Source organism: Dasypus novemcinctus, chromosome 18, assembly GCF_030445035.2.
Source record: "Dasypus novemcinctus isolate mDasNov1 chromosome 18, mDasNov1.1.hap2, whole genome shotgun sequence".
Classification (NCBI taxonomy): Eukaryota; Metazoa; Chordata; class Mammalia; order Cingulata; family Dasypodidae; genus Dasypus; species Dasypus novemcinctus.
Window position 1 is genome coordinate 85368832 of NC_080690.1, and position 24148 is coordinate 85392979.

Genomic DNA, 24148 nt, shown 5'->3' on the forward strand with positions numbered 1-24148 from the left:
AGATCACAGGGAATGTTACATTAAAAAACATAAAAAAACAAAAAACATAAGAGGTTCCCATATAACCCACTCCTGTGTGGAGCTGGCCCATGTGCAGTGCTGATGCATTTATCTATTTATTTATTTTTTAATTAATACATCTCAAGGAATGTTGCATTAAAAAACATTAGAGGTTCCCATATAACCCACTCCCCATTCCCCACTACATCATTTTTGTACATTGTATTTTTTTTAAGATATATACATCACAAAAAAAAGTTACACTAAAAAATATGAGATTCCTGTACACCCCACACCCCACACTTCCACTCCTCCCACATCAACAACTTCTTTCACCATTGTGGCACATTCATTGCATTTGGTGAATACATTTTGGAGCACTGCTGCACTACACAGATAATAGTTTACCCTGTAGTTCGCACTCTACCCCAGTACATTCAGTGGGTTATGGCAAGATATATAAAGTCCAGCATCTGACCCTGCAATATCATTAAGGCAACTCAAAATCCCAAAAATGCCCCCACATCACATCTCTTCTTCCCTCTTCCTGCCCTCAGCAACTACCGTGGCCACTTTCTGCACATCAATGCTACAGTTTCTTCCATTACTAGTCACAAAAATTTTGTAGTCGAATACCAGTGAATTCAATATAATCCATATTTTATTCCTCCATCCTGTGGTTCCTGGAATGGCGATGTCCACTCCAACTCTATACTGAGAGGGGGCTTAGATTCCACATGGTTGATGGATGCAATTCTCCTGCTTGGAGTTGTAGGCACTCTCGGTTCTCTGGTGTGGTAGTTGCCCATCTTCACCTCCATATTAGCTGACCTGGGTAAGTCCAACGAACCGGAGAGTAGGAGTTGCAATTCTGCTGAGGCTTAGGACCCAACTGACACATGGCCAGTCCAGGGATTCAAGTCTCCTTAGTGTTCACCAACCCCAGCACCAACCACAGGTTCAGTAAAAGTGACAGAAGAGACGTGTAGAAAGGTCACAGCTGAGTCCAACTCCATCACACTCAGGAACACAAATTGCAAAGTAGGGCCCACTGACAAGGCACTGAACTCCAGAGCCATCTGCCATGACCATAGAACCTGTGTGTCTCCTTAGCCCTCAGGAGATCCACTACCTGGGGTTATATCTACTTTGGCTGTCTCTGGGATCCTGCTGAGGCATGCATAAGTGTGACTCCTCTGATGTCCTCCTGACTCTTTTTGAAGATTAGTCATATAAACTCATTTGCCTTTACCATTTTCCCCTTTTATTCAATGTCTTTTTCTAGTTGACTCACCATTTAGTGATTGGTAGTAATCCCTTGGTGCTAGGGAGGCTCATCCCCGGGAGTCATGTCCCATGCTGGGGGGAAGGTAATGCATTTACATGCTGAGTTTGGCTTAAGAGAGTGGCCACATTTTAGCAACATGAAGGCTCTCAGGAGGTAACTCTTAGGCACCTTGCAGCTCTAGGCCTAGTTGAAATGTCAGGTACATAGGCTTATAAGGATAGTCATGAGTATCAAGGACTCGTCATGGACCATCCTTCTTCACTGGTCTTTGTCCTTGCACTTGGGGGATTGTTGCTCTTCCACTAGGGAATGGGACAGAGATCCCCTGGCTAGGAACTCAGCACTCTCTCAGTTGTCATTTGAAACTGTAACTACTATGAAAATATCCAACAAATATTCAAACATTTTTATATACCCTATATACATGCCCTGGATAATTCCCTCCCAACCATGTGTCCCCCATCAATAACACCCCACACTAGTTGTTCCTCCCCTGCCATAGTTGAACACCTCTGTGGCCCAAAACTTCTTCAGAAATGAAGCTATTATATTGCTAAATTCAACTAATAGGAAAATGAAATAGTAATGATAGATTTAAATATTAGAAATAGAATACATGCTAATTTAGAAAAACTGAAATAAAGTAAAAATAAATTATGGCATTAAAAATGATAAATATCATAAAATTTTGTTTTTGACATTTTCCCTTTCATCACTGTAATAGTTATTGCCCTATATGGCAATGGCAAGGCAATTTCTTTCATTTCTTCCTCAGTGTCTATATCCTTTTTTTTTTTAACTTTTAATTTTTTCTTCAAAAAAGTTTTAGATCACAGTAAAGTCACATATACAATATAGGGAACTCCCATGTATCTAACATCAAACCCTTTTCCCCCTTCCCCAGCAATGTTCTTTTCACATGTTCATGTTATATTTGCTGAGGCTGATGTACAGATATTGAAACATAGCTACCAAACATGGTTCCAGTTTGGTTTACAGTATGGCTTATATTTTAGACTGTACAATTTTCTAAAATTTTAGTTACATTATGGTTTACATTATGGTTTACATTTTAGCCTATAGACTTTTATACATTTTTGGTGAAACTTAACATGTCCTATATCCATCAGTGTATCGTGGAACATTTCCATTGCCCCCCGGTTAACCCTGCTTCCATCTATTCTATTCCTCTCTCCCTCTCCCCTCAGGGCCCACAGTGACAACCAAGCTTCACTGCTTGAAGGTCCAGATTCACAGATACTTGCAACAATGCTGAGGGTTTGGCACACTAGCCTGTCTTCCCCCATGGCAAGCCACCAGTTCTCTCGAGAGACACAATTCCCTCTGTTGGAGAACATCAGGCCTCCCCAGGATGTGGGTACACCTTCCCACTCATCATATGGGTCTCCATCCAATGATATAACATTCTATGACAAGATGAACATTGAGTCCCAATTTAAATCACCAGTAAAATGATCTGAATAAAAAGTTTGCAGCTGTGCTCAACCAGCCAGCTCCACCTTCTGGGTGTGCTCCGACCCTGGATGCTGCTTTATCTTGTTCCTTGGTGGGACTTTCCTCCTCAGGAAGGTAGTTTGGCAGCTCTATGTTTTGTTCTACTTCTACAGGAGTATCTTGGAATGGGCCCGCACCTCTTCTCCACTCTCACCTTTCACACTAATTTGCTGATGCTATTGCTGATGCCAAAGTCTCTGCTGTCAATTCTGAATGGTTTGTACTACACGTCTTTGAACAGCCATTTGAAAAGTAAAGCTTGTAACTCCTTTAATTTTTTTTTAAAGGAGGTATGAGGGATTGAACCTGAGACCTCATATATGGGAAGCAGGCACTCAACTACTGAGCTACACCCACTCTCCTTCAATTTTTAATCAGGCCTCTTCACATAGATTTCTCTGAGACATATCATCAAGACCATCTATATGCAAAACCACAGTTTGGGCACATTTGCTTGTGGTTCCTAGAAAAAAAACCAAGGTTTCCTTCAATGTGAATTCATTTCGTTGAAACTATCACCATCTGACATTTGGAGGATTAAAGAACATCGTAGATCTCAGAGGCCAGCAGTTTCGTTTCTCCTGGGTTGGAAGTCTGCTGTGTAACATTTGCAAGCTGAACATCATATCCAGTTCTCCTTTCATGTTTTCTCTGTTAGCACAGTATTGTGCCAAATATCAAAGAGCGAGCAAAGCCAAGTGGACTGCAGGGAGATGGGGATGGCGCAGAGAGACATCCTGATCCTGAGCAGTGGCTCTTCTGTCCCATGGGTCTGCGGCTGGATCACGAAGCTGGTTAAGTGCTGATGGAGCATCAGGCTCTTCATTCATGGCAGAGGAGGAAGAGGTCCTCTTCCGTGCCATGCTTTTGAATAAAATCTTCTTAAATTTGCTTACAAACTTAAGAGGGCTTACACCAATGGATGAGGGAGATAGACCCACCGTGTAGAGCAAGCTCCTCCACCTGCAGTCGTGGCCTGTAGAGAGCAAACCACCCGACTAACCCAAAGAGCCAAAGAGCAAGGGCGCTGGCAGATTCTCCCCCAGTGACCCCGTCGCTTCCCTTGATTAACTTCTGACCTCATCTGTAACCAAGTTTAACCACCCAAAATAGTAACTGAAAGTATGGATTTACATTACCAGTGAGAGAGAAAGATTCTGGACTATGGAGAGGGGATGATTTGACTCTAGAGCACTTAAATTGGTCTTAGTACCCCTTCTCAAGCAACGTAGTACAGTAGTCAAGTTGGTGGGCTGTGGAGTGAGGCTGGCTTTCTCTTTCTGTCTAGTTATGTGGCCTACTTGCTTGCCTTGGTTTTATCGTGAAAGGCAAAGCAGAGTCGAGTTGGCAGCCTACAGCATTTTATTAAGGACACCAAAGTTTTGCTACAGCAAAGGAGGCCAGAACTTAAGTAGCTTTAGGGTTCTAGGGATGTTTTACAGACATAGAAAAGAAATTAACCTGACCCCTGTTACTTGGACCAATATTGTCCATCTTCTAGGGGTGGGAATAGGGCAGGTGGCCTATATTTTGTTTTTGGTCATAGGTAATGAACTAGGAACTTGATTAGCTATCTGGGTCAGTTTCCTTGGTGGGGATTTCAAATTTCAAAGATAAAGAGTGGAAGGAGATGTGGCTTAGGCAATTAGGCTTCTGCCTACCACATGGGAGGTCTTGGGTTTGGTTCCCAGTGCCTCCTGGAGAAGGTGAGCTGGTGCAGTGGGCAGGCACAGTGAACTGACACAATAAGGTAATGTAACAAAAGAGACACAAAGAGGAAAGACAATGAGAAACAACAAACCAGGAACCTGAGTTGGCTCAGGTGATTGAGCTCCTCTTCCACATGGGAGGTCCTGGGTTCAGTTCCCAGTATCTCCTAAAGAGGTGAGCAGACATAGAGAGCACACAGCAAATGGATACAGAGAGCAAGACAGCAACTGCAAACAATGGGGAGAGGGGGAAGGGGAGGTAAATAAATAAAATATATCTTTAAAAAAAAAAAGATGAAAAGGAAACTCCGGAGGGCATGTGGTGTGGTTTTGGGGTGGTGGGGTGAGGGGATTTTCTTTACACAATCTTATCATCTATTTAATTGAGCTAATTAATAGTACTTACCACTTCAGTGAGTATTAAATAATTTCTTACATACAAAGTGCCTGAAAAACTGCTCCCTTTACAAAATTAATGATGTTATGTTCTAAGACCAGCTCTTTTTTTGAAACTCTTTGCATCACATTTTGTCCTTAAGGGTTCTATTTTTATTCTTACTCTAACTCTTATAAAACTTTATTATACCATGTTTCCTTTTTTTTTTTTTTTTTTTTTTTTTAGTACGCTTCTGTTGTTGTCAGCGGCACGGGAATCTGTGTTTCTTTTTGTTGCGTCATCTTGTTGTGTCAGCTCTCCGTGTGTGTGGCGCCATTCCTGGGCAGGCTGAACTTTCTTTTGCACTGGGCAGCTCTCCTTACGGGGCGCACTCCTTGCGCGTGGGGCTCCCCTATGCGAGGGATACCCCTGCGTGGCACAGTGCTCGTTGTGCGCATCAGCACTGCACATGGGCCAGCTCCACACGGGTCAAGGAGGCCCGGGGTTTGAACTGCGGACCTCCCATGTGGTAGACGGATGCCCTAACCACCAGGCCAAGTCCACTTCCCTCATGTTTCCCATTTTTAATGTCCAACTAGAGCAGGGGTTCGTAACCTTTTTTGTTCCATGGACTCCTTTGCCAGGTGAAAACCATGAACCTCTTACTAAGCGCACACTATACTGTGTGCTATTTAATAAATACTTGACACCCACACCAACAGCTCCCCACAAGAATAATGTGTTGTTGTTTTTTATTTCAATTTAAGCTCATGGATCCCTTGTTAAGAATCCCTCAACTCGATGGGCCCTGAGCCTCAGCAGAGTAGCAGCTCCTACTCTCTGGTTAGTTGGTCTTACCCAGGTCAGCTAACAGGGAGGTGAAGAAAATCAACCACCACACCAGGGAACCAAGAGTGCCAACAACTGCAAGCGGAGGAATTGCATCCATCAGCCATGTGGGATCTAAGCCCCCTCTTGATCTAGAGGTGCAGTGGACATCACCACCCCAGGGTCCACAGAATGGAGGAATAAAATATGGACTAGAGTGGACTCACTGATATTCTACTATAAAATTATTATGACGAGTAATAGAAGAAATTTTAGCATTGAGGTGAAGAAAGTGGCCACAGTAGTTGCTGAGGACAGGGAGAGGGAAGAAGAAATGTGATGAGCATTTTTGGGATTTCGAGTTGCCTTAATGATATTGCAGGGTCAGATGCTGGACTTTATATATCTTGCCATAACCCACTGAATGTACTGGGGAAGAGTGCGAACTACAGGGTAAATTATTATCTGTGTAGTGCAGCAGTGCCCCAAAATGTGTTCACTGATTGCGATGCGTATGCCACAATGATGAGGGAGGTTGTTGGTGTGGGAGGAGTGGGGTGGGGGTTGAGGGTATAGAGGAACCTCTTATATTTTTTAGTGTAACTTTTTTTGTGTGATGTATATATCTTTAAAAAAATACAATTTACAAAAATGATGTGGTGGGGAGTGGGGAGTGGGCTATATGGGAACCTCTATGTTTTTTGTTTTTTTATGTTTTTTAATGTAACATTCCTTGTGATCTATTAATAAATAAATAGATAGATAAATAAATAAACAAGTAAATAAATAAAAAGATCCCCTCAACTAGAGAGATTCTGCCCCCCTACCTGCATGGCAACTTACCTCCTTACTGCTTAATTGGATTAATGAGATTTAGGCATTGACCTAATTTTTTTTCCCCAAAAAGGTGAGCCATTCTTTTTTGTTCATTCATTCGTTCATTATTTTTCTAAACTTTTTAAAATTTTCAATTTTAGTACCACATATACAAATCAAAATTCCCATTTTAACCACCTACAAGTGTACAAGTAAGTGGTATTAATTACTTTCACCATAATGTACTACCATCACTAACGTCCATTATCAAACTTTTCACACCTTAAAGAGAAACTCTGCATCCATTAAGTAATAACTTCCTATTCCACTCCTCCTAGACATTGTTCCTAGCACTTTACATATACTGTTTTAATCATCATAATGACTGTGGTGGACAGGCTGTAAAGTGGCTCACGTGACCCTACTTTATATACTATTTATATGGCTTTATATACTATTTATAGTCTATTTATACTATTTATATGGATTTATATACTATTTATAGTCTGACAGTTTCCACACTTCTCTCCCAAACACCAGATACATATTCAACTGCCTACTTGACTCACCACTTGATCACTAGACATCTCAACATGTACAAAGTGAGCCTTGCTCATTCCCCTCCAAAGGAAAACCTGCTTCACTCAAAGCTGTTCCCAACTATGGTGGGAAGAATAATGCCCTCCAAAGATGTCCACATTCTAATATCTGGAAACTGTGAAAATCTTACGTGGCATAGCAAAGAGGAATTAAGGTTGCTAATTTATTCACTTTAAAATATGGAGGTAATCTGAATTATCAAGATGGGTCTGATATAACCACAGGGTTCCTTGAAAGTAGAAGACAGAGAAGAGAGAGAAAGATAGCTTATAACAGGAACATGACCAGAGTGAAGCTATGTTGCTGGCTTTGAAAATACAGGAAGGGGACCATGAACCAAGGAATGCAGGCAGCCTCTAGAAACTGGAAAAGGCAAGGAAACAGATTCTCTCCTAGAGTCTCCAGAAAGGAATGTATTTTTACTGACATCTGATTTTAACACAGTAGCACAGTAAGGAATTATTTATTTATTCCCACCTCCTCCTGTTGTCTGCTCTCTGTGTGTTCTTCTGTGTCTGTTTGTCTTCTCTTTAGGCAGCACTGGGAACTGATCCTGGGTCCTTCCAGAGTGGGAGAGAGGTGCTCACTCTCTTGCGCCACCTCAGTTCCATAGTCTGCTGCATCTCTTATTGTCTCTCCTCTGTATCTCTTTTTGCTGTGTCATCTTGCTGCATCAGCTCTCCACTCAGGTCAGCTTGCCTTCCTGGGAATCAAACCCTGACCCTTCCATGTGGTAGACGGGAGCCCAATTGCTTGAGCCACATCTGCTTCCCAACACAGTAAGGACTTTATTGGTCTTCTGCACTATGAAACGGGAAGATAACAAAAATGAGTTGAATGAAACCACTATGTTTGTAGTACTTTGTTAAAGCTTCAATCAAACCCAAATATAGGGAGCAGATATAGCTCAAGTGGTTGAATGCCTGCTTCTCATGAACAAGGTCCTAGGTTCGATCCCCTCCTAAGAAAAAGAAAATAAACAAACAAAAAAACCCCTCTCATTGGGGAACAGATGTAGTTCAGTGATTGAGTGACTGCTTCCCATGTATGAGGTCCTGGGTGTTCAATCCCCAGTACCTCCTAAAACAAAACAAAACTAAACAAATATACCATATCATTTAATGGTAATAGAACTTCTAGTTGCCCAGAAATAGGAGTCTAGTGCGAACCCAAGGTGTTTACTCTGTGTCATCATCATCTCCTCTTTCTCTCCCACCATAATACAATCTTTCCTGGAAAAGTAAGGAGGTGCTAATTCATGCTACAACATTGATGAACCTTGATGACATAATGTTAAGTGAAAAGTCAGGCACAAAATGACAAATATTTTATGATTCCTTTTATATAAAATATCTGGAATAGGCAAATTCATAGAAAGAGCATGTAGATTTCAGGTCTCCAAGGCCTGGTAGAGGGATAAATGGGAAGGGATAAATCCATAAATATTCATTGGATACAGAGTTTCTGTTTGGGATGATGAAAAAATTTGGAAAGAGATAGTGATGATGGTCAAATGATATTGTGAAAAGAATTAATGCCACTGAGTTGTACTCTTAAGAATGGTTAAAAAGGCAAATTTTGTATGGCCTGAATTTTACCACAATAATTTTCTTGTTGTTCGTGTGTTTTTTTGTTTATTATTATTGAAATAATGAAAATGTTCTAATAATGATAGAAGTGATGAATGCACAATTATGTGATTACACCAAATATCATCAACTGTACACTTTGAATGAATTATATGCTTTATTAATATGTATCAATAAAACTGATTTGTTTAAAAAAAAAGACATGGCTGGCAGGGATTGTGGAAAGATGGCAATGGACTAACAAGCTGAGCTGAATGCTCTCAGAAAAACAATGGAGAAAGAGTAAGTGGAAAAAGAACCTGCTTTGGGGTTCAGCAGCCCAGGACCATGCTACACAACTCCCTAGAAGGTGAGGGGCAGAGAGACAAAGAAGCAGAAACAACAAACTTGAGTTACCAAGCTCCCGTGGAGGCCAGAAAGGGTCCCCCTCTCCACCCTCAAGATATTAAGCTGGAGTAAAATACCTGGCTCACTGCAGCCCACTGAGACAGGAACAGACACCTTCTTTCCTGTCAGCTGTTTCAAGTGAAAAGGGAGGGGAGGTCGGGGTGCTTTCCTTCCATGAATTCAGTCAGCAGAGCCAGCTTTGAATCTCTGATCTGGAGATTCAGCACAGGAACACAGGAAAGCTGAGACTGAAACACCTCAGTGCAAAGCTGTACTGACTAGCACTATCTGTTGGACAGTTTGGAAATTGCATGGACAAAAATTGTTCTCCATGCTCTCTGTATCCAAGCCCTAGGAGAAAATTCTGCACCCCACTAGTGTGTCCCTGGACTGATTTTAAAGACTGGGCATTTTAAAGATTGAGATTAAGTTGAACCAAATATCAAAGATGCATTGTGGGGGGAAAAATAGACAAGAGAAAGAAATTGGCCACCAGAGTAAATTCACCAACATAGTCAGATGCCTAGACATCAGCAAAAATTTCTATTACTAGGAAATAGGAAGAGATGACCCAGCCAAAAGAACATATCAAATATCCTGAAGAGATATAGGATTTAAGACAATTAATCAGTGATAATCACACAACTCTCCTAAATCACTTCAAAGAATTTAAAGAAAATATGGCTAAAGAAATAAAGGATATTGGGAAACGGACTTTGGCCCAGTGGTTAGGGCGTCCGTCTACCACATGGGAGGTCCGCGGTTCAAACCCCGGGCCTCCTTGACCCCTGTGGAGCTGGCCATGCACAGTGCTGATGCGCGCAAGGAGTGCAGTGCCACACAAGGGTGTCCCCCGCGTGGGGGAGCCCCACGCGCAAGGAGTGCTCTCCCGTGAGGAAAGCTGCCCAGCGTGAAAAGAAAGAGCAGCCTGCCCAGGAATGGCGCCGCCCACACTTCCGGTGCCGCTGACGACAACAGAAGCGGACAAAGAAACAAGACGCAGCAAATAGACACCAAGAACAGACAACCAGGGGAGGGGGGGGAAATTAAATAAATAAATAAATCTTTAAAAAAAAAAAAAAAAAAAAAAAAAAAAAAGAAATAAAGGATATTAAGAAGACATTGGGAGAACAGAAAGACAATTTGAAAACCTGCAAAGAAAAGTAACAGATCTTATGGGAATGAAAGACATGATGGATGAAATTAAAAACACATTAGAGGGAAGTGGACTTGGCCCAGTGGTTAGGGCGTCCGTCTACCACATGGGAGGTCCGTGGTTCAAACCCTGGGCCTCCTTGACCTGTGTGCAGCTGGCCCATGCGCAGTGCTGATGCGCACAAGGAGTGCCGTGCCACGCAGGGGTGTCCCCCACGTAGGGGAGCCCCATACGAAAGGAGTGCACCCCGTAAAGAGAGCCACCCAGCGCAAAAGAAAGTGCAGCCTGCCCAGGAGTGGCGCCACACATACGGAGAGCTGACGTCAGCAAGACAACGTAACAAAAAGAGACACAGATTGCCGGTGCTGCTGACAAGAATACAAGTGGACACAGAAGAAAACCCAGCTAATGGACACAGAGAGCAGACAACTGGGGGATGTGTGGAAGGGGAGAGAAATAAATAAAAAATAAATCTTAAAAAAAAAGTCCCTTATTGTAAAATTGTAAAATAAATAGAAAAATAGATCGAAAGAAATTATAAATTTTAAAAGAGAGTGTAAGGTCAGGTTAGATTTAATATACTCTATTAAAAAATAGCATAGCAACAAACATTCATGTGTAAATAATAATTCAAATATAAAGGAAATTAATTATAATTCTAATTTTCATATTACAGCTCTTTTGGACATAATAATCTCTAAGAATGAAATAAATTATTGGTTTAGTTACTTTAATTTCAATTTAGGCCATAATTCTTTCTAGATAATCAATATCCTGTTTGGGAATTCTTCACATCTTATTGGAATAAATTACAGTAGATAATTTGCCAACTCATAATTTTATGAGGCAGAAAAACTAAAAATCTCATTCAACAGCAGTCATGCTAAATCATTATTGATCCAGATAGATAACCTTAATTACAGAGTATGAACAAGAAAGTGTTAAAGAAAAATGAAGTATCCAAAAATATGTCTCTTCTCCAGCCCTCCTCAACTAAAAGCAAGTGTTTATTTTGTATGAAAAAAATCACAGAATACTGGTCACAAGAACAATTTGCCAGTTGCACTGAGTAATTATTGTTCATATACTATAAATGTTGTTATTTTACATTTATCTGGTCTACTCCAGCTCTTTTTTTGGTTACTATTTGCATAGAATACCTTTTCCCAAACTTTCATTTTTAGCCTGGTTGTGTCCTTAGGTTGAGGTGGGTCTCTTGCAGACAACATTTAGATGGCTCATATTCTTTTATCCATTCTATCAGTCTGTGTCTCTTGATGGGGAAGTTCAGTCCATTAGCATTCAGTGTTACTTCTGTAAAGGCATTACTTATTTCATCCATTTTGTCCTTGGGCTCTCTGTTGTCATATCGTTCTGTTGTCTGTCTTCTTATCCTTTTGTTTACCCTTCCTAATAACCTTCATTTCTAAACTCTTCTCCAAATCCCTCACCCTTGTTTCTTCCTTTCGGGCTGCAGCACCCACTTCAGAATCTCTTGCACATCTGATCTTTTGGTAACATGTTCTACCAGTTTTTGTTTGTTTATGAAACTTTGAATTTACCCTCAGTTTTGAAGGACAGCTTTGCCAAATAAGGAATTCTCAGCTGGCAGTTTTTCTCTTTCAGTACCTTAGATACATCATAACACTTTCTTCCTTTCTCCATGGTTTCTGATGAGAGAACAGCACTTAATCTTATTGAGTTTCACTTGTATGCAATGCTTTGCTTTTCTCTTGCTGCTTTCGGAATCCTCTCTTTATCTCTGACATTTGTCATTCTGTATAGTAGGTGTCACAGGGTAGGTCTATTTGGATTTATTCTGTTTGGGGTTCATTGTCTGTCTTGGATATTGATATTTATGTCCTTCATAAGGGTTGGGAAGTTTTTAGTCATTATTTCCTCAAATCTTCTTTCTGCCCCTTTTCAATTCTCATCTCCTTCTGGGAACCAATAATGCTAATGTTTGTGCATTTTGGGCTGCCATTCAATTACCTGAGACTGTTACATTTTTTCCATTCTCTTCTCTTTCTCTTTTCCTGTCTTTTCCAGTTCAGATGGTCTGTCTTCAAAGTCACACTAATTCTATCTTCGAGCAATTTACATCTGCTTTTATGTGTTTTTATTTTTTTAAGATTTATTTATTTCTCTCCCCTCCCCGCCCCCCCTCCAGTTGTCTGCTGTCTGTGTCCATTCGCTGTATGTTCTTCTGTGACCACTTCTATCCTTATCAACAGCACTGGGAATCTGTGTTTCTTTTTTGCGTGGGGCAGCTTTCCTTACGGGGTGCACTCCTTGCATGTGGGGATCCCCTACATGGGGGACACCCCGCATGGCATGGCACTCCCTGTGCGCATCAACACTGTGCATGGGCCAGCTCACCACACAGGTCAGGAGGCCCTGGGTTTGAACCCTGGACCTCCCACGTAGTAGGCAGATGCTCTCTCCATTGAGCCAAATTCACTTCCCAATAAAGGACTTTTTAACCGCTTAAAAAAAAAGGCCATTGATTATATATTATGGATACATCATATGGTATGTGAATATAGCTCAATAAAGCTGCTTAATAAACAAATAATTGTGCAAGAGTAGTCAGAAATACTAGCTATGGACAGCAGGGGAAACAGATTGAGAGATGAGGAACTTTCTTGTCTTTTTTAAAATTATTATTGAAATAATGAAAATGCTTTAACAATGATTGAAGTGATGAATGCACAACTATGTGATTATACTAAATACCATTGATTGTACACTTTGGATAAATTTTATGCTTTTTTAATATATATCAATAAAATTGATTTTTTTTGGTTTGTTTCTTTTTTTAAAAAAGAGATGCCAGCAAGTTTTCCAATATGAATGAGTGATAAAGAGTCAGTGAAGGGCTGTTCCCTGGTGGGGGCTGTTCATGGCAGTCTAGGGTGTCCAGCATTTTTCTGGATTGTAGTCCTGAACCAGTCCCAAGTGGTGGCAGTGGAGTTTGAGATTCTTGCTGGTGAGAAATGACAGTACAAACTGGTGGTAGCTGGAGCAGGTGGTGTTTGGAAAAGTGCACTGACAATCCAACTAATCCAGAACCATTTTGTAGATGAGTATGACCCCACCAAGAGGATTCTTACTGAAAACAGGTGGCTATAGATGGTGAAACCTGTCTGCTGGAAATACTGGTACAGTGCCATGAGAGACCAACACATGAGAACAGGCAAAGGTTTCCTTTGTGTGTTTGCCATCAATAATAGCAAATCATTTGCAGAAATTAACCTCTATAGGGAGGAGATTAAATGAGTTAAAGATTCAGATGATGTACCTATGGTGCTGGTAGGAAACAAGTGGATTTGCCAACAACTACAGTTGACACAAAACAAGCCCACAAACTGACCAAGAGTTATGAGATTCCATTCATTGAAACCTCAGCCAGGACATGACAGGGTGTGGAAGATGCCTTTTACACACCTGTAAGAGAAATATGTCTCAGTACCAAATGAAAAAACTCAACAGCAGTGATGATGGGATTCAAGGTTGTATGGAGTTGCCATGTGTGGTGATGTAAGAAGATATTTATAAATTTCTAACATCAGAAGAGAGGCACTTTCAAGTTGCACTGACGCCTCCTGCAGAAGTATCCCTTTTGCTATCTTCAGTTTCACAGAGAAGCTCCTGCTACTTCCCCAACTCTTGTAAATCAGTACAATATTCTCTCTTCAAGAAGTTCTCAGAATAACAATTTCTTCACACCATTGTCTGACCAGAGAAATGCACATCTTGTTGCTCCCCAGTATTTTTCAAAGCAATCCATGCTTTAAAATAGAGAAACAAAGCGCAGACGTGAAATTCTGTTGAAAACAGTGTCTTGAACTCAAAAGTTAAAAAAAAATCAGTGAAGGGCAATTGGTCAATTTGTCATCATCTGAGCAATGGACCTGGCTTTTTGCAAGCAATACCAATCACAAACCTTTTTTACCACTCCTTCCTTAATATGACTCTCAATCTCACCTAAATTCTCATTCTCTACCTTGATAAAATTATATAGAGAAAGCCCTGGGGACTCCTCAGAGCCAAAACTCTGCCCCCTTGAGTTTCCTCTTTATTTTTTGAAATTTGAAAATCCCCCAAAGCAGCTGACCCAGACGGCCAATCTAGCCCCTAGTTCACTACCTTTAACCCAATACAAAATAAAGCTCACCTGCCCTAAACCTGTCCCTGATGATGGACAAACCGTTGTCCAATCAACAGGAGCCAAGCTAATTTCCTTTTTAATGTCTATAAAAATCCTTTGCCATCCCTAGAACCTCAAAGCTACTTAAGTTCTGGCCTCCTTTGCAGCAGCAAAACATTGGTGTCCCAAATAAAATGCCATAGTTTGCAAGTTTGACTCCGATTTGGCTTTCACAACATCATGATTTTTACTCTCATAGAGGAGATTTTGCCATTTTAAAAAAATCCTAAGCAGCACCTCACAGATAGTTGGAAGAGGCTAATCAGTGTGGCCACCCACCCAAACTTGCCAATTTCTAGGCTGGACCTGGAAGATGGGAACTTTTATAGGAACAGAGAACCTGTACCTCTTTCTTAAGTGACTTTATGAGATGAGCATAAGATCAGGGTTAAGAAATTGGTTTACAAAATGCTACTTGTGCCCTCGGCAAACTGAATCTGGAGCTATTTCCTAAAAGTATTACGGGCTGCCTTTTGCCACGAAAAGTTGCTGACTTCCAGTGGTGCTGCTTCTGGGGACAAAAGTCAGGGACCAAGAAGAGCTGAGAGTTGGGTTGGGGGGGGGGGGTCTGTATGGTGGGAGAATGTGTCGACAGGTAAGAAGGGGGCTACAACCCCGAGCTGGACTCCCCGGGGTGGGAAGCCCTGCGCGTCTCCCATGCCGGACTCATTCCAACCGCGAGGCGCTCGTTCTTTGCCAGATCTCTGCAAGCCTCAGGCTCCTCCTATATTAGCCATGGGGTGGGCAGGGGTTATGGCTCCTCTGTTGATTATAAAGTTGGTTTCTGGATAAAGGAAAGAGGTCATTTATACGCGGCCTCTCCCCGTCCCCTCGCACCCTTCCGTTTTCCCTCCAGCCCCCTCCACTTCCCGCGCTCCTTCCCCTTTACCTAGCCTGCCGGCAACTCCTTTCCGGGCTCAGCCTTCCGCCTTACTCCCGCCCCATCCCTCCCATTGGTCTCCGGGACTGGGCGGAGGCTCCCATCTCTGTCTCCTATTGGGCACTCGCAGCCTGCCTCAGCAATATCAACCAATGGGAACTGGTCAGGAACTACTGGCTCGGCCATTGGGCTAGGGCAGGTAATAAAAGTGCTCTCCTTCCGAGCGCAGGCTTTGCCCACAGCTCAGCAGATTGCGGGCCACGGGAGCAGGGAGCAACCTCCACGCGAGTGGCCCTCCTCGTCTTTGCCCAGCCCCTTCCTTGAGGCCACCGTGGGGGCAGAAAAGGATTGGGAGAGCCTGCATTTTACTCCCCCTCCTTTTCAGGATCACCTGAACCTGAACGCCCCTTTCCAAAGGGTGCTCAGGAAAGCCGCAGCTCTCCTTCAACCCCTCTCGTCAGGAGTCTCGGGAAATCTGTGATGAAGTCAGCCGGAGCTCAACCCCAGGTGAAAGGGATAAGAACAGGATCAGAGAACGGGGTTGACGTGAAGGGACTCTGTTGCAGAATAAAGTGTTGCTCTCTCTCTTTTCCCCCCAGTAACTCCAGAGAGCCAAAGTCCACCCAGCATGGCAAACACCACGTGAGTGCCTTTGAATTTGTATATGGAAGAGGAAGGGCCTTGGAATCAAGGGATAAAAAAGAGCAAGCTGGGGACAGTGGAGAGTTGACTCATGGGATTGAGAGCTGTTGTCTTAACTTGAGAATGGAAAAGGTCAAAGGGAGAGCAGAGTAAAAGAGGAAGGTATCCCTGACTTTCCCTCCACTGACCTTCAGAACTGAACCTCTTTTCTTCCTTTACAATTAGGCGGTGCTTAACAATTGATGACTTTGAAATTGGACGTCCACTGGGCAAAGGGAAATTTGGCAGTGTATACCTGGCTCGACTCAAGGAAAACCATTTCATTGTGGCCCTGAAGATCCTTTTCAAGTCCCAGATAGAGAAGGAAGGACTGGAGCATCAACTACGCAGGGAGATTGAAATCCAAGCCCATCTACAGTAAGGATGGTCTCTGGATGCGATGCCTGAGAAGGTCTTTACTCTTGGTTTCCTGTTTCTCCTTCCATTTTCAACATCTGAATCTAGCCTTTCTCCCCAAATACTGCCCCACACTTTCCTCTGAAGACTTTTCTCTGCAGTTCAGTCATATCATATAGAATTCCCACTCTGTGCCAGAAAACCTAGCCTTTGTGCCTGCTCCCAGTTCTCGCCTCACCCACTCCCAGATTGGGCCATTGATTTTCTGATCCCAGAAAATCCTTTGTTGGGCCTTAGGGAGGAGCCTGACCACCTCCACCCCTCCTCCAGACACCACAACATCCTGCGCCTGTACAACTATTTCCATGACACACGGCGGGTGTATCTGATTCTGGAATATGCTCCAAGAGGTGAACTGTACAAAGAGTTGCAAAAGAGCTGCACATTAGATGAACAGCGTACAGCCACGGTCAGATGGGGCGGGGGGCTGGGGGCCCTGGGGTCCATGAGTTTACTGTGTGCTTATGGCTTTAATGAGTCCCCTGATTGCTTTGTTTTTTCACAGATAATGGAGGAGTTGGCCGATGCCCTGACCTATTGCCATCAGCAGAAGGTGATTCACAGGGATATTAAGCCAGAGAACCTGCTGCTGGGACTCAGGGGTGAGGTTAAGATTGCTGACTTTGGCTGGTCTGTGCATACCCCATCTCTGAGGTAGGTCAGGTGGTAGTGGGGTAGGAGGTCACGGGTGCCGTTCGAGAATAATCTAGTTTAACTCATTTTTCGTGTAGGACCCAGGTGCATACCTGGGTTTGTATTTGAATACTGCCCTTTCAAAAATACATACATTTAATTTATATTTAAAAGTGTAAAAAATATTTCTTAATCATACCTTTCACTTTCTGATATATTTTAATATAACTTTACCCATTAATCTCCATGTAAATAAATTAACCATTTCACCACAATTCCAGGAATGTATCTTATTGTGTAAATAAGCCATAATGTACTTAATTGATCCCATTTTGATGCAGCCATCTGTTCCAAATCTTTCTCAAAGCCAAGAATTTTCTTGTGCAAACATCCTTGATCATAAGCTAAATAAGTTTATGAGTAGTTCTAAAATAGGGAATTGGTAAGCCCAAGTACTTGCCTTCTCGTGAATCTTAATCCATTGAAAAAAATGTGCTCTAAACTCCTATGTCTGGGAGGAAACTGCCCAGGACTTCTAGAGTCTTCTGTCTCATTTGAAGTTGGGAAAGAAGGATCTCCTTCATTCTGGGACTTGCCCAGTGTGTCCTTCTTTGCTTTCTTTAGGAGGAGAACCATGTGTGGGACTCTCGACTACTTACCCCCAGAAATGATTGAGGGGAGAACATATGATGAGAAGGTGGATCTGTGGTGCATTGGGGTGCTCTGTTATGAACTGCTGATGGGAAGTCCACCCTTTGAGAGTGCCTCACACTCAGAGACTTACAGACGCATCCTCAAGGTGGGGTGGTCACACACTGGGCATTCATGGAGGATCCAGTTAGCAGTGGTTCCTGGGCCTGAGGGACTGGGGCACACATAGGTTGTCTAGGAATGCCCAGCACAGTACCTTGAATGGATTCTGGGAACAGGGAGAGCATCGACCAAAGAAATTAACCAGACTTCTTTTTCTTCTTCCCTGGCCTTGTTAGGTGGATGTGAGGTTTCCCTCATCCATGCCTCCTGGGGCCCAGGACCTTATCTCCAAGTTGCTCAGATACCAGCCCTCAGAGCGGCTCCCCCTGGCCCAGATCCTCACACACCCCTGGGTCCAGGCTCACTCCCGCAGGGTGCTGCCTCCCTCTGCTCAGATGGTTTCCTGAACCCTGTCTGTCCCTTTGCATTTGTACAGGGAGTTCTGGCTCTGTCTCCTTGTCTTTTGTTTCTTTGCTTTTAATCTGCAAGATGCTAGTTAATAAAGGAAACACTTTGTACCAGGTGATATAGTTGTGTTGGGTGTGTAAGTTTGTGTGTGACTGGGTAGAATCTTTATTTCTGGGGAGAACTCCCATGAAGTAGCCCAAGATTATGTCCCTCCTGGTCCCACTGATGGAGACTTCACTACTCTCATTGTAAACCTGTGCCTACTTGCTGCAGGTAAATACTATTCTTCATTGCTCGTGTCTTTTATTTTCAGTTGCTGTCTTTTCAGTTCCAGTTTAGAAGTATTTTACTGCCTTTATTAAATTTCCATGTGTAGCTTTAGGAATTTAGCTCTTTCCTAGCTAGCAAACTCCTAGTTAGAGAGATAAAACAACCAACAGGAAACTGACCCTTTGAATGACGAACATGATAAAATCTTAGTTGCTCACTTGGGGTTTCACCTTAACAAAGAATTTCACTATCTTTAGAAAGCCTCTTCCTGGGTTGGGATTCTGCTGCTTCAAATAGTAAGATTTTCTTCATTTCCTTAGAAGGTTGGATGTTTTGCTCTTGCTCTTGTGTTTTCTCAAGAACTTCCACAAGTTACTCTAGGAAAGCTGTTACTACAATGGAAAGCCTGCTCAGATCTTACATGCTTATGTGAGAAAAGTCAGAAAAGGGAACAAGCAAAAATAGAATGGTTTTTGATGACACCTGTTAATTTGGTGTTATTTTAGTTGGATGCTTTTCTTTTAAAAATAGCTTGTGCATCAATATGCATGCATTTTAGTAAGAAAAAGATGCCATTTGTATTGAAATTTCATTTAGGAGAATACTAACATTGCAGTCTGCATTTCATCTATACAGATTTTAAAAAACAAGGGACCCCAATCCTTTAACTAGTATAAAATTAATTTTGCTAAGGGTTTGGAATCCAGCATATGCATGAAATTAGGTATTAAAGGACAGTATTCTGACTGTGGAGAGAGACACACCTAAAATGAGGTTCAGTATTACATCATTCATCCTTTATGTCTGTGAAATCTAGTTTCTACCTTTCAGTACATAAACAATTTCACCTGACCACCTTTGTATGTGCTCTTGTGGAATACAAACCCACATCTGCATGGTAAATTTCTTGGGTTTTGACACAAATGTCGCCTGTCTTAGGTTGGGTTTTGTAGCACTGATGTGGGCTATGGGTGGAAGGCTCTTTGTCTCTTCAGAGATAACCTAAGCTATGAGTGTGGAAGGGTAAGAGGCTGCAGTCCTGCCCTTAGTGACAATGGCAACGACTCCAGTACCAGGAAACAGTTTAACAATGCAAGGGCTATAAACTTTAAGTATTTAGGGGAAATGCAAACCAAATATGCTAAAAGCTTATCTAGACTGTCTGGAGTCCATGCTAAAAACTTACCTAAGATGTGGAAGATATATATGCTAATTGAAGCCTATTGAGAACTGAAACAAAGGGACCATTTGGCCTTTCCTCTCTATACACAAATAATTGAGCCTCTCTCAAATTCTACAACAGCACCAGAACCTAATATAGTATTGAAGGACATGTAATTTATTGGGGAGAAGCCATCAGAAGAGAGAGGGTATGGGATGGGGCAGGGAAAAGAACTAAGCAAGCATGTGGTGTTATCTGGAATCTTCCTCAGTCTGATTCTGTGGGGAGCTCAGGGACATAAATTGCACCACACATTGTTCCCACCTTAAGACTCCGAAGATTTTCTCCTCTTTTAAAGAGAAAGAGTCAGGCCTTTTGTAGCCCCATGTTATGGACCATACCAAGTGGCTCCTAGCCTCGGTTTTACTAGTTTCAAGGTTATCAGCAGTATGTCCTTTGTAAAACATGACTCTGATCAACTCAATGGCCCACTCGCTGTGACCTGACATCTACCTTGTGCCTATATTCAAGATAAAATATGTCAATGTACACCAATGCCACTCAATTCTCAAATGAATTCTGTATCTCCTTCAGGGTATATTGTATTCTGATTGCATCATAATAATCCATAATAATACAGTTATCTATTCTGATAACACATACACTGGCTTTTATAGCATTTGGGGAGTGCTTTCCCACTCTATCCTACATCCTGTCAGTTTCATTTTGCAGTTGCTCCTTGCATTACTGATACGCTGGCTGCATCAGAGTGGACATCAAGAACCCTCAGCTGTGAACTTTCACATGTTGCTCATTATACCCATCGTTTGTATCGCTGTTTTCCCAATTAAATACACTCCATACAGGGTTTATCTTGTTCTTGTTACTCCCAGTACCATATTATACACACTGTTTTTGTTGTGAAGTCTAGGAGATGGAGGACCACTTCCCAGTTATAACTAGACCCAATAAATATAAATAATTCATCCATCCACTCTCAGATGAACAGCTGCCACTATTATAGCTAAATGGTTTAAATTGGCCATGACACTGGCACATGTAATTTCATGCAGACCATCAGTACTTGCATCTCTATGCTTTATAGCCTCATCCTGTCTTCTATTTGACTCCCGCTATTGATTTTCTTGACTCAGTATTTCAGTTACATAGTTGGCAATGCTCAAGAACTTAACTGATTTATACATATCATCCCTGAAATAGTATTTCTTACTTTTTTCTGGTGTTGGATAGTATCAAAACGCTGAGATTATTTTAGCCAGGCAGATAAGGGTACAAAATTTATCTAGGGCCTCCATGCTGCTCACAAGATGATCTATGTTTAAATAAAAAATAACAAAATATTTTGTGTGATCTATGTACCTTTAAAAAAAAAAAAGGTAAAAAACAACTAACTAAATAAATAATAAAGACTCTGGCATGCTTGACAATAGAGATTTCAAAGATTCTCCACTATCTACTTAGGTTTCCCTACTGTTGGAAAGAAATCTTATTTTGGAAGAAAATAAGGCTTACCCGATTGTGGAGAAGAAAAGAATTTATTCTCAATCTTGCAAGAAGGGCGCACAACCAGAAAACGTGGCTGTCACCCCGAACAAAGAAAAATGACACAATTTATACTCCTAAGCCTAGCACGCAAGCCCTTTCTGTTTCTCCATAGATTGGATATTTCAGAAGTTACTGCTTATCGAGAAGATCTAACTTTCCTGCACAAAAGTTTGTGATTAACCGCTTCCCCCATCACATTCCAACCATTTTAGTTTTTACCTGCTCCCCTTTGTCAAATAAGGAATGGAATTTAGTGCTGAATTGGTATTGACTTAGCTCTTTCTTAGGCATCTTTTTACTGCCTATAGGACTGGCTTAAGCTGGTTTCCTTTGTTCCTGCTTAACCCAGGATTGGGAGACTGAGACAGTAGGCTGCCAGGTTACATTAATCAATAGTTTCTTTCTTTATGTGAAAACTAAACTAATCTTCGTTTCTTACACTACTGTGGTCATTCTACAGAGAATATAGAATTGTTTATCTTAATAGCCCTCCTACCTCCTAATGCAAACCATTTAATTTACCCCAAGGGTCAATTACATGTGAAAATGGAACAACTGTCATCTACTTCCTTTCTTTGCAAATTCCTCTATTGCCAATAACGGACTCCACTATTTGTTGCATGATCATTACTGTGTTTCTTCATTTAATCTTTTTAAAACAGGATCTTCTTGTAAGGAAATAAGTCCCCCTTCAATACTTGGCCCAATTACTACCATGTCCCTTGCTTCTATTTTAATAGTTAATCTCTTGTAAGCATTTTCTGCATTCCCTGTTTCCATTTTCTCAAATGTAGGCCTCCTGAAGTCACTGAAAGTTGGATTTGACTCTCTGATCTCTGTAGTCAGGAGGAAAAACACCCACAAAGGTGACTTTTAGGAGTTCGCATAAGATGCCAGTCAAAGGATTGTGAAAATTCCTAACATGACCGTTGTCTTCTCCCCTGCAACCACTTAATGTTGGGCTGGTCCAGGGTTCATCCTCTGTCCATTCCCTTCTCCATCTACATTCATTGCTTTGATGATCTCACCCACTGTTAAGACTTGAAAAAAAAGGATAAGTTAACAGCTCCCCAATTTATACTCCCAGGATGGAGTCCTCTCTCAATGGTCCGCCTACCATGGAGAACCAGTCACTTTTAGGTTCCAAGACATTTCAAACTGGCCTCGCCCAAAAGTGGTGTCCTGAACTTCCCCTCTGGCCTTTCACCGGTAGCTTCCCCAGGGCAAATGCACTTTTCCAGCTATGGTACCCAGAGTCGGCACAACACAGGCCCGAGGGCGCCGGTCCCAAGAAGGTCCAAGCGAGGGTGGGTACGGGCGTGAGCGTCCTCGGCGCGCCGATTTTGTTAGCTCCCTCACAAGAGGGTGCAGAGAGGGCGTACCCGAGACCCCGACCCCGGGTCCAAGGTTTGGCACTTGACCAGGCCCCGGTCAAGGTCGCGGCGCCCGAGCGGGGCTTCCCAGGTCGTGAAAGGAAGTTCTCGCACTCGCCCCCAGCCTCCCCACCTCAGGCCTAGGCCTCGAGCGCACGCGGCCGCCAAACGCACGCCGCTGTGAAGGCAGGACGCCCACAGAACTGCGCGCCTGCGCACTGGACCCCAGCGCCCTGGGGGGCGGGGACCGCTTCCGGCGGGCCGCCCTACGGGGCGGGACTTCCGCTTTAGGGGCTGTCGGTGGTTTGCGGACGGGTTTCGGCGGTCGTGGGGTCGGGGCCGCCTCCTTGGTGGCTTGTCGGGAGGGGCCGAGGGGCCGCCTTTGCGCAGCTGTGCGGGTCGTGAGCCCCCGCTGCAGCCGGGCCTGGGCTCTGGGGTCGCGCCCGCGGCCCCCGACGCGGGCCTGGCCTGAGCGCGGCGCCGGCGGACGGCAGGGGTGGGCGCCAGCCCGAGGCCCCGCCGGGTCGCCCGCCGCCCCGTCGCCAGCGTCCCTGGATGGCGGCGCCGTCGGGCCCGGCGCAGGTGAGCGGACGGGGCTGTGGGAAAGGCTGCTGCCCCGCCGGGTCGGAGCGGGCCCGGGGAAGGCCGGAACCCCAGCCCCTGAGGATGCTCTTGGTTGTCCTTTGCTTACGGCGAGTGGCGCCGGCCGTCCCTCCAGGCCTGGAGCCGGGTCGGGCCTCTGACGGGCTCAGTAAGTGATTGAAGAAGTTCCCCTCGGGACCTCCAGCGCAGTGACTCGAACGCCACACCGTGTAGACTGTGGCCTAGAGTTAGTAGCGTAATTAGAATAATATTGGTTCATCAGCTGCAGCAAAGGTACCACTCCAAAACAAAATGTTAATAAAACTGTATCGGGGCGGTGTATGGGAACTCTACATTCTGCATGGTTTTTATGTAAACCTACAACTATTCTAATAAAAACTGTATATATAAAAGCAAAAAAGAATGAAGGATGCGCCCATCACATTTACAATTATTCCCAACTTCCTGCTAGACGTGCGAGTGCCTGCCTGATCCATCTGACACCTGGTCTCCACGCGCTCCTCTCTGGCGCGCTCCTCTCCATCTCCCAGCCTTCGCCCTTGTTCCTTCTGCCTGGGACACTGTCCCCAGGTCTGCAGGGCTGCCCATTCACATCCTTCTGGCTCTGCTCAAACGTCACCTGTATGGACAGGCCTTTCCTGACAGATGAAGCTAAACCACCCATTCCTCTACCAGTGCTCTGGCATTCTTGTGTAGGGAATCTGGCAAATTACAGAAACGTGGGGTCGAAGTTTTCCAGAATACTGTGGGAGCCAAAAGGAAATATAGCAAAAGAACCGTAACAGCTGGCCTTCACTGAGTCCTTGATGTGGGCTGAGGGGCAAGCATGTATTATCATCTCATTTAATCCTCATCTTCTCAGTCATGGACTATTATAATTGTGAGTGGAACTCTTAAGGCTCAGAGAGGTTCAGTTACTTGCCCAAGA

At 43.3% G+C, this 24148-nt stretch overlaps 2 protein-coding genes across 2 annotated transcripts in view; both read left to right on the forward strand.

Annotated features, from left to right (window-relative positions):
• Positions 1-24148, forward strand: part of LOC101415247 (zinc finger protein 850) — an 80491-nt gene that overhangs the window by 32967 nt on the left and 23376 nt on the right. Inside the window, 3 exon segments of the mRNA XM_071209017.1 lie at positions 22458-22651; positions 22756-22944; positions 23036-23199. Of these exon segments, the coding sequence (XP_071065118.1) occupies positions 22458-22651; positions 22756-22944; positions 23036-23199 (547 nt within the window).
• On the forward strand, positions 15773-18364 carry AURKC (aurora kinase C). Its single transcript, XM_058280943.2, has 7 exons — positions 15773-15861; positions 15954-15996; positions 16222-16413; positions 16690-16861; positions 16958-17106; positions 17710-17884; positions 18075-18364. Exons 2-7 carry the CDS (start codon positions 15983-15985, stop codon positions 18243-18245), a joined length of 873 nt encoding a protein of 290 aa, XP_058136926.1. The 5' UTR covers positions 15773-15861; positions 15954-15982; the 3' UTR covers positions 18246-18364.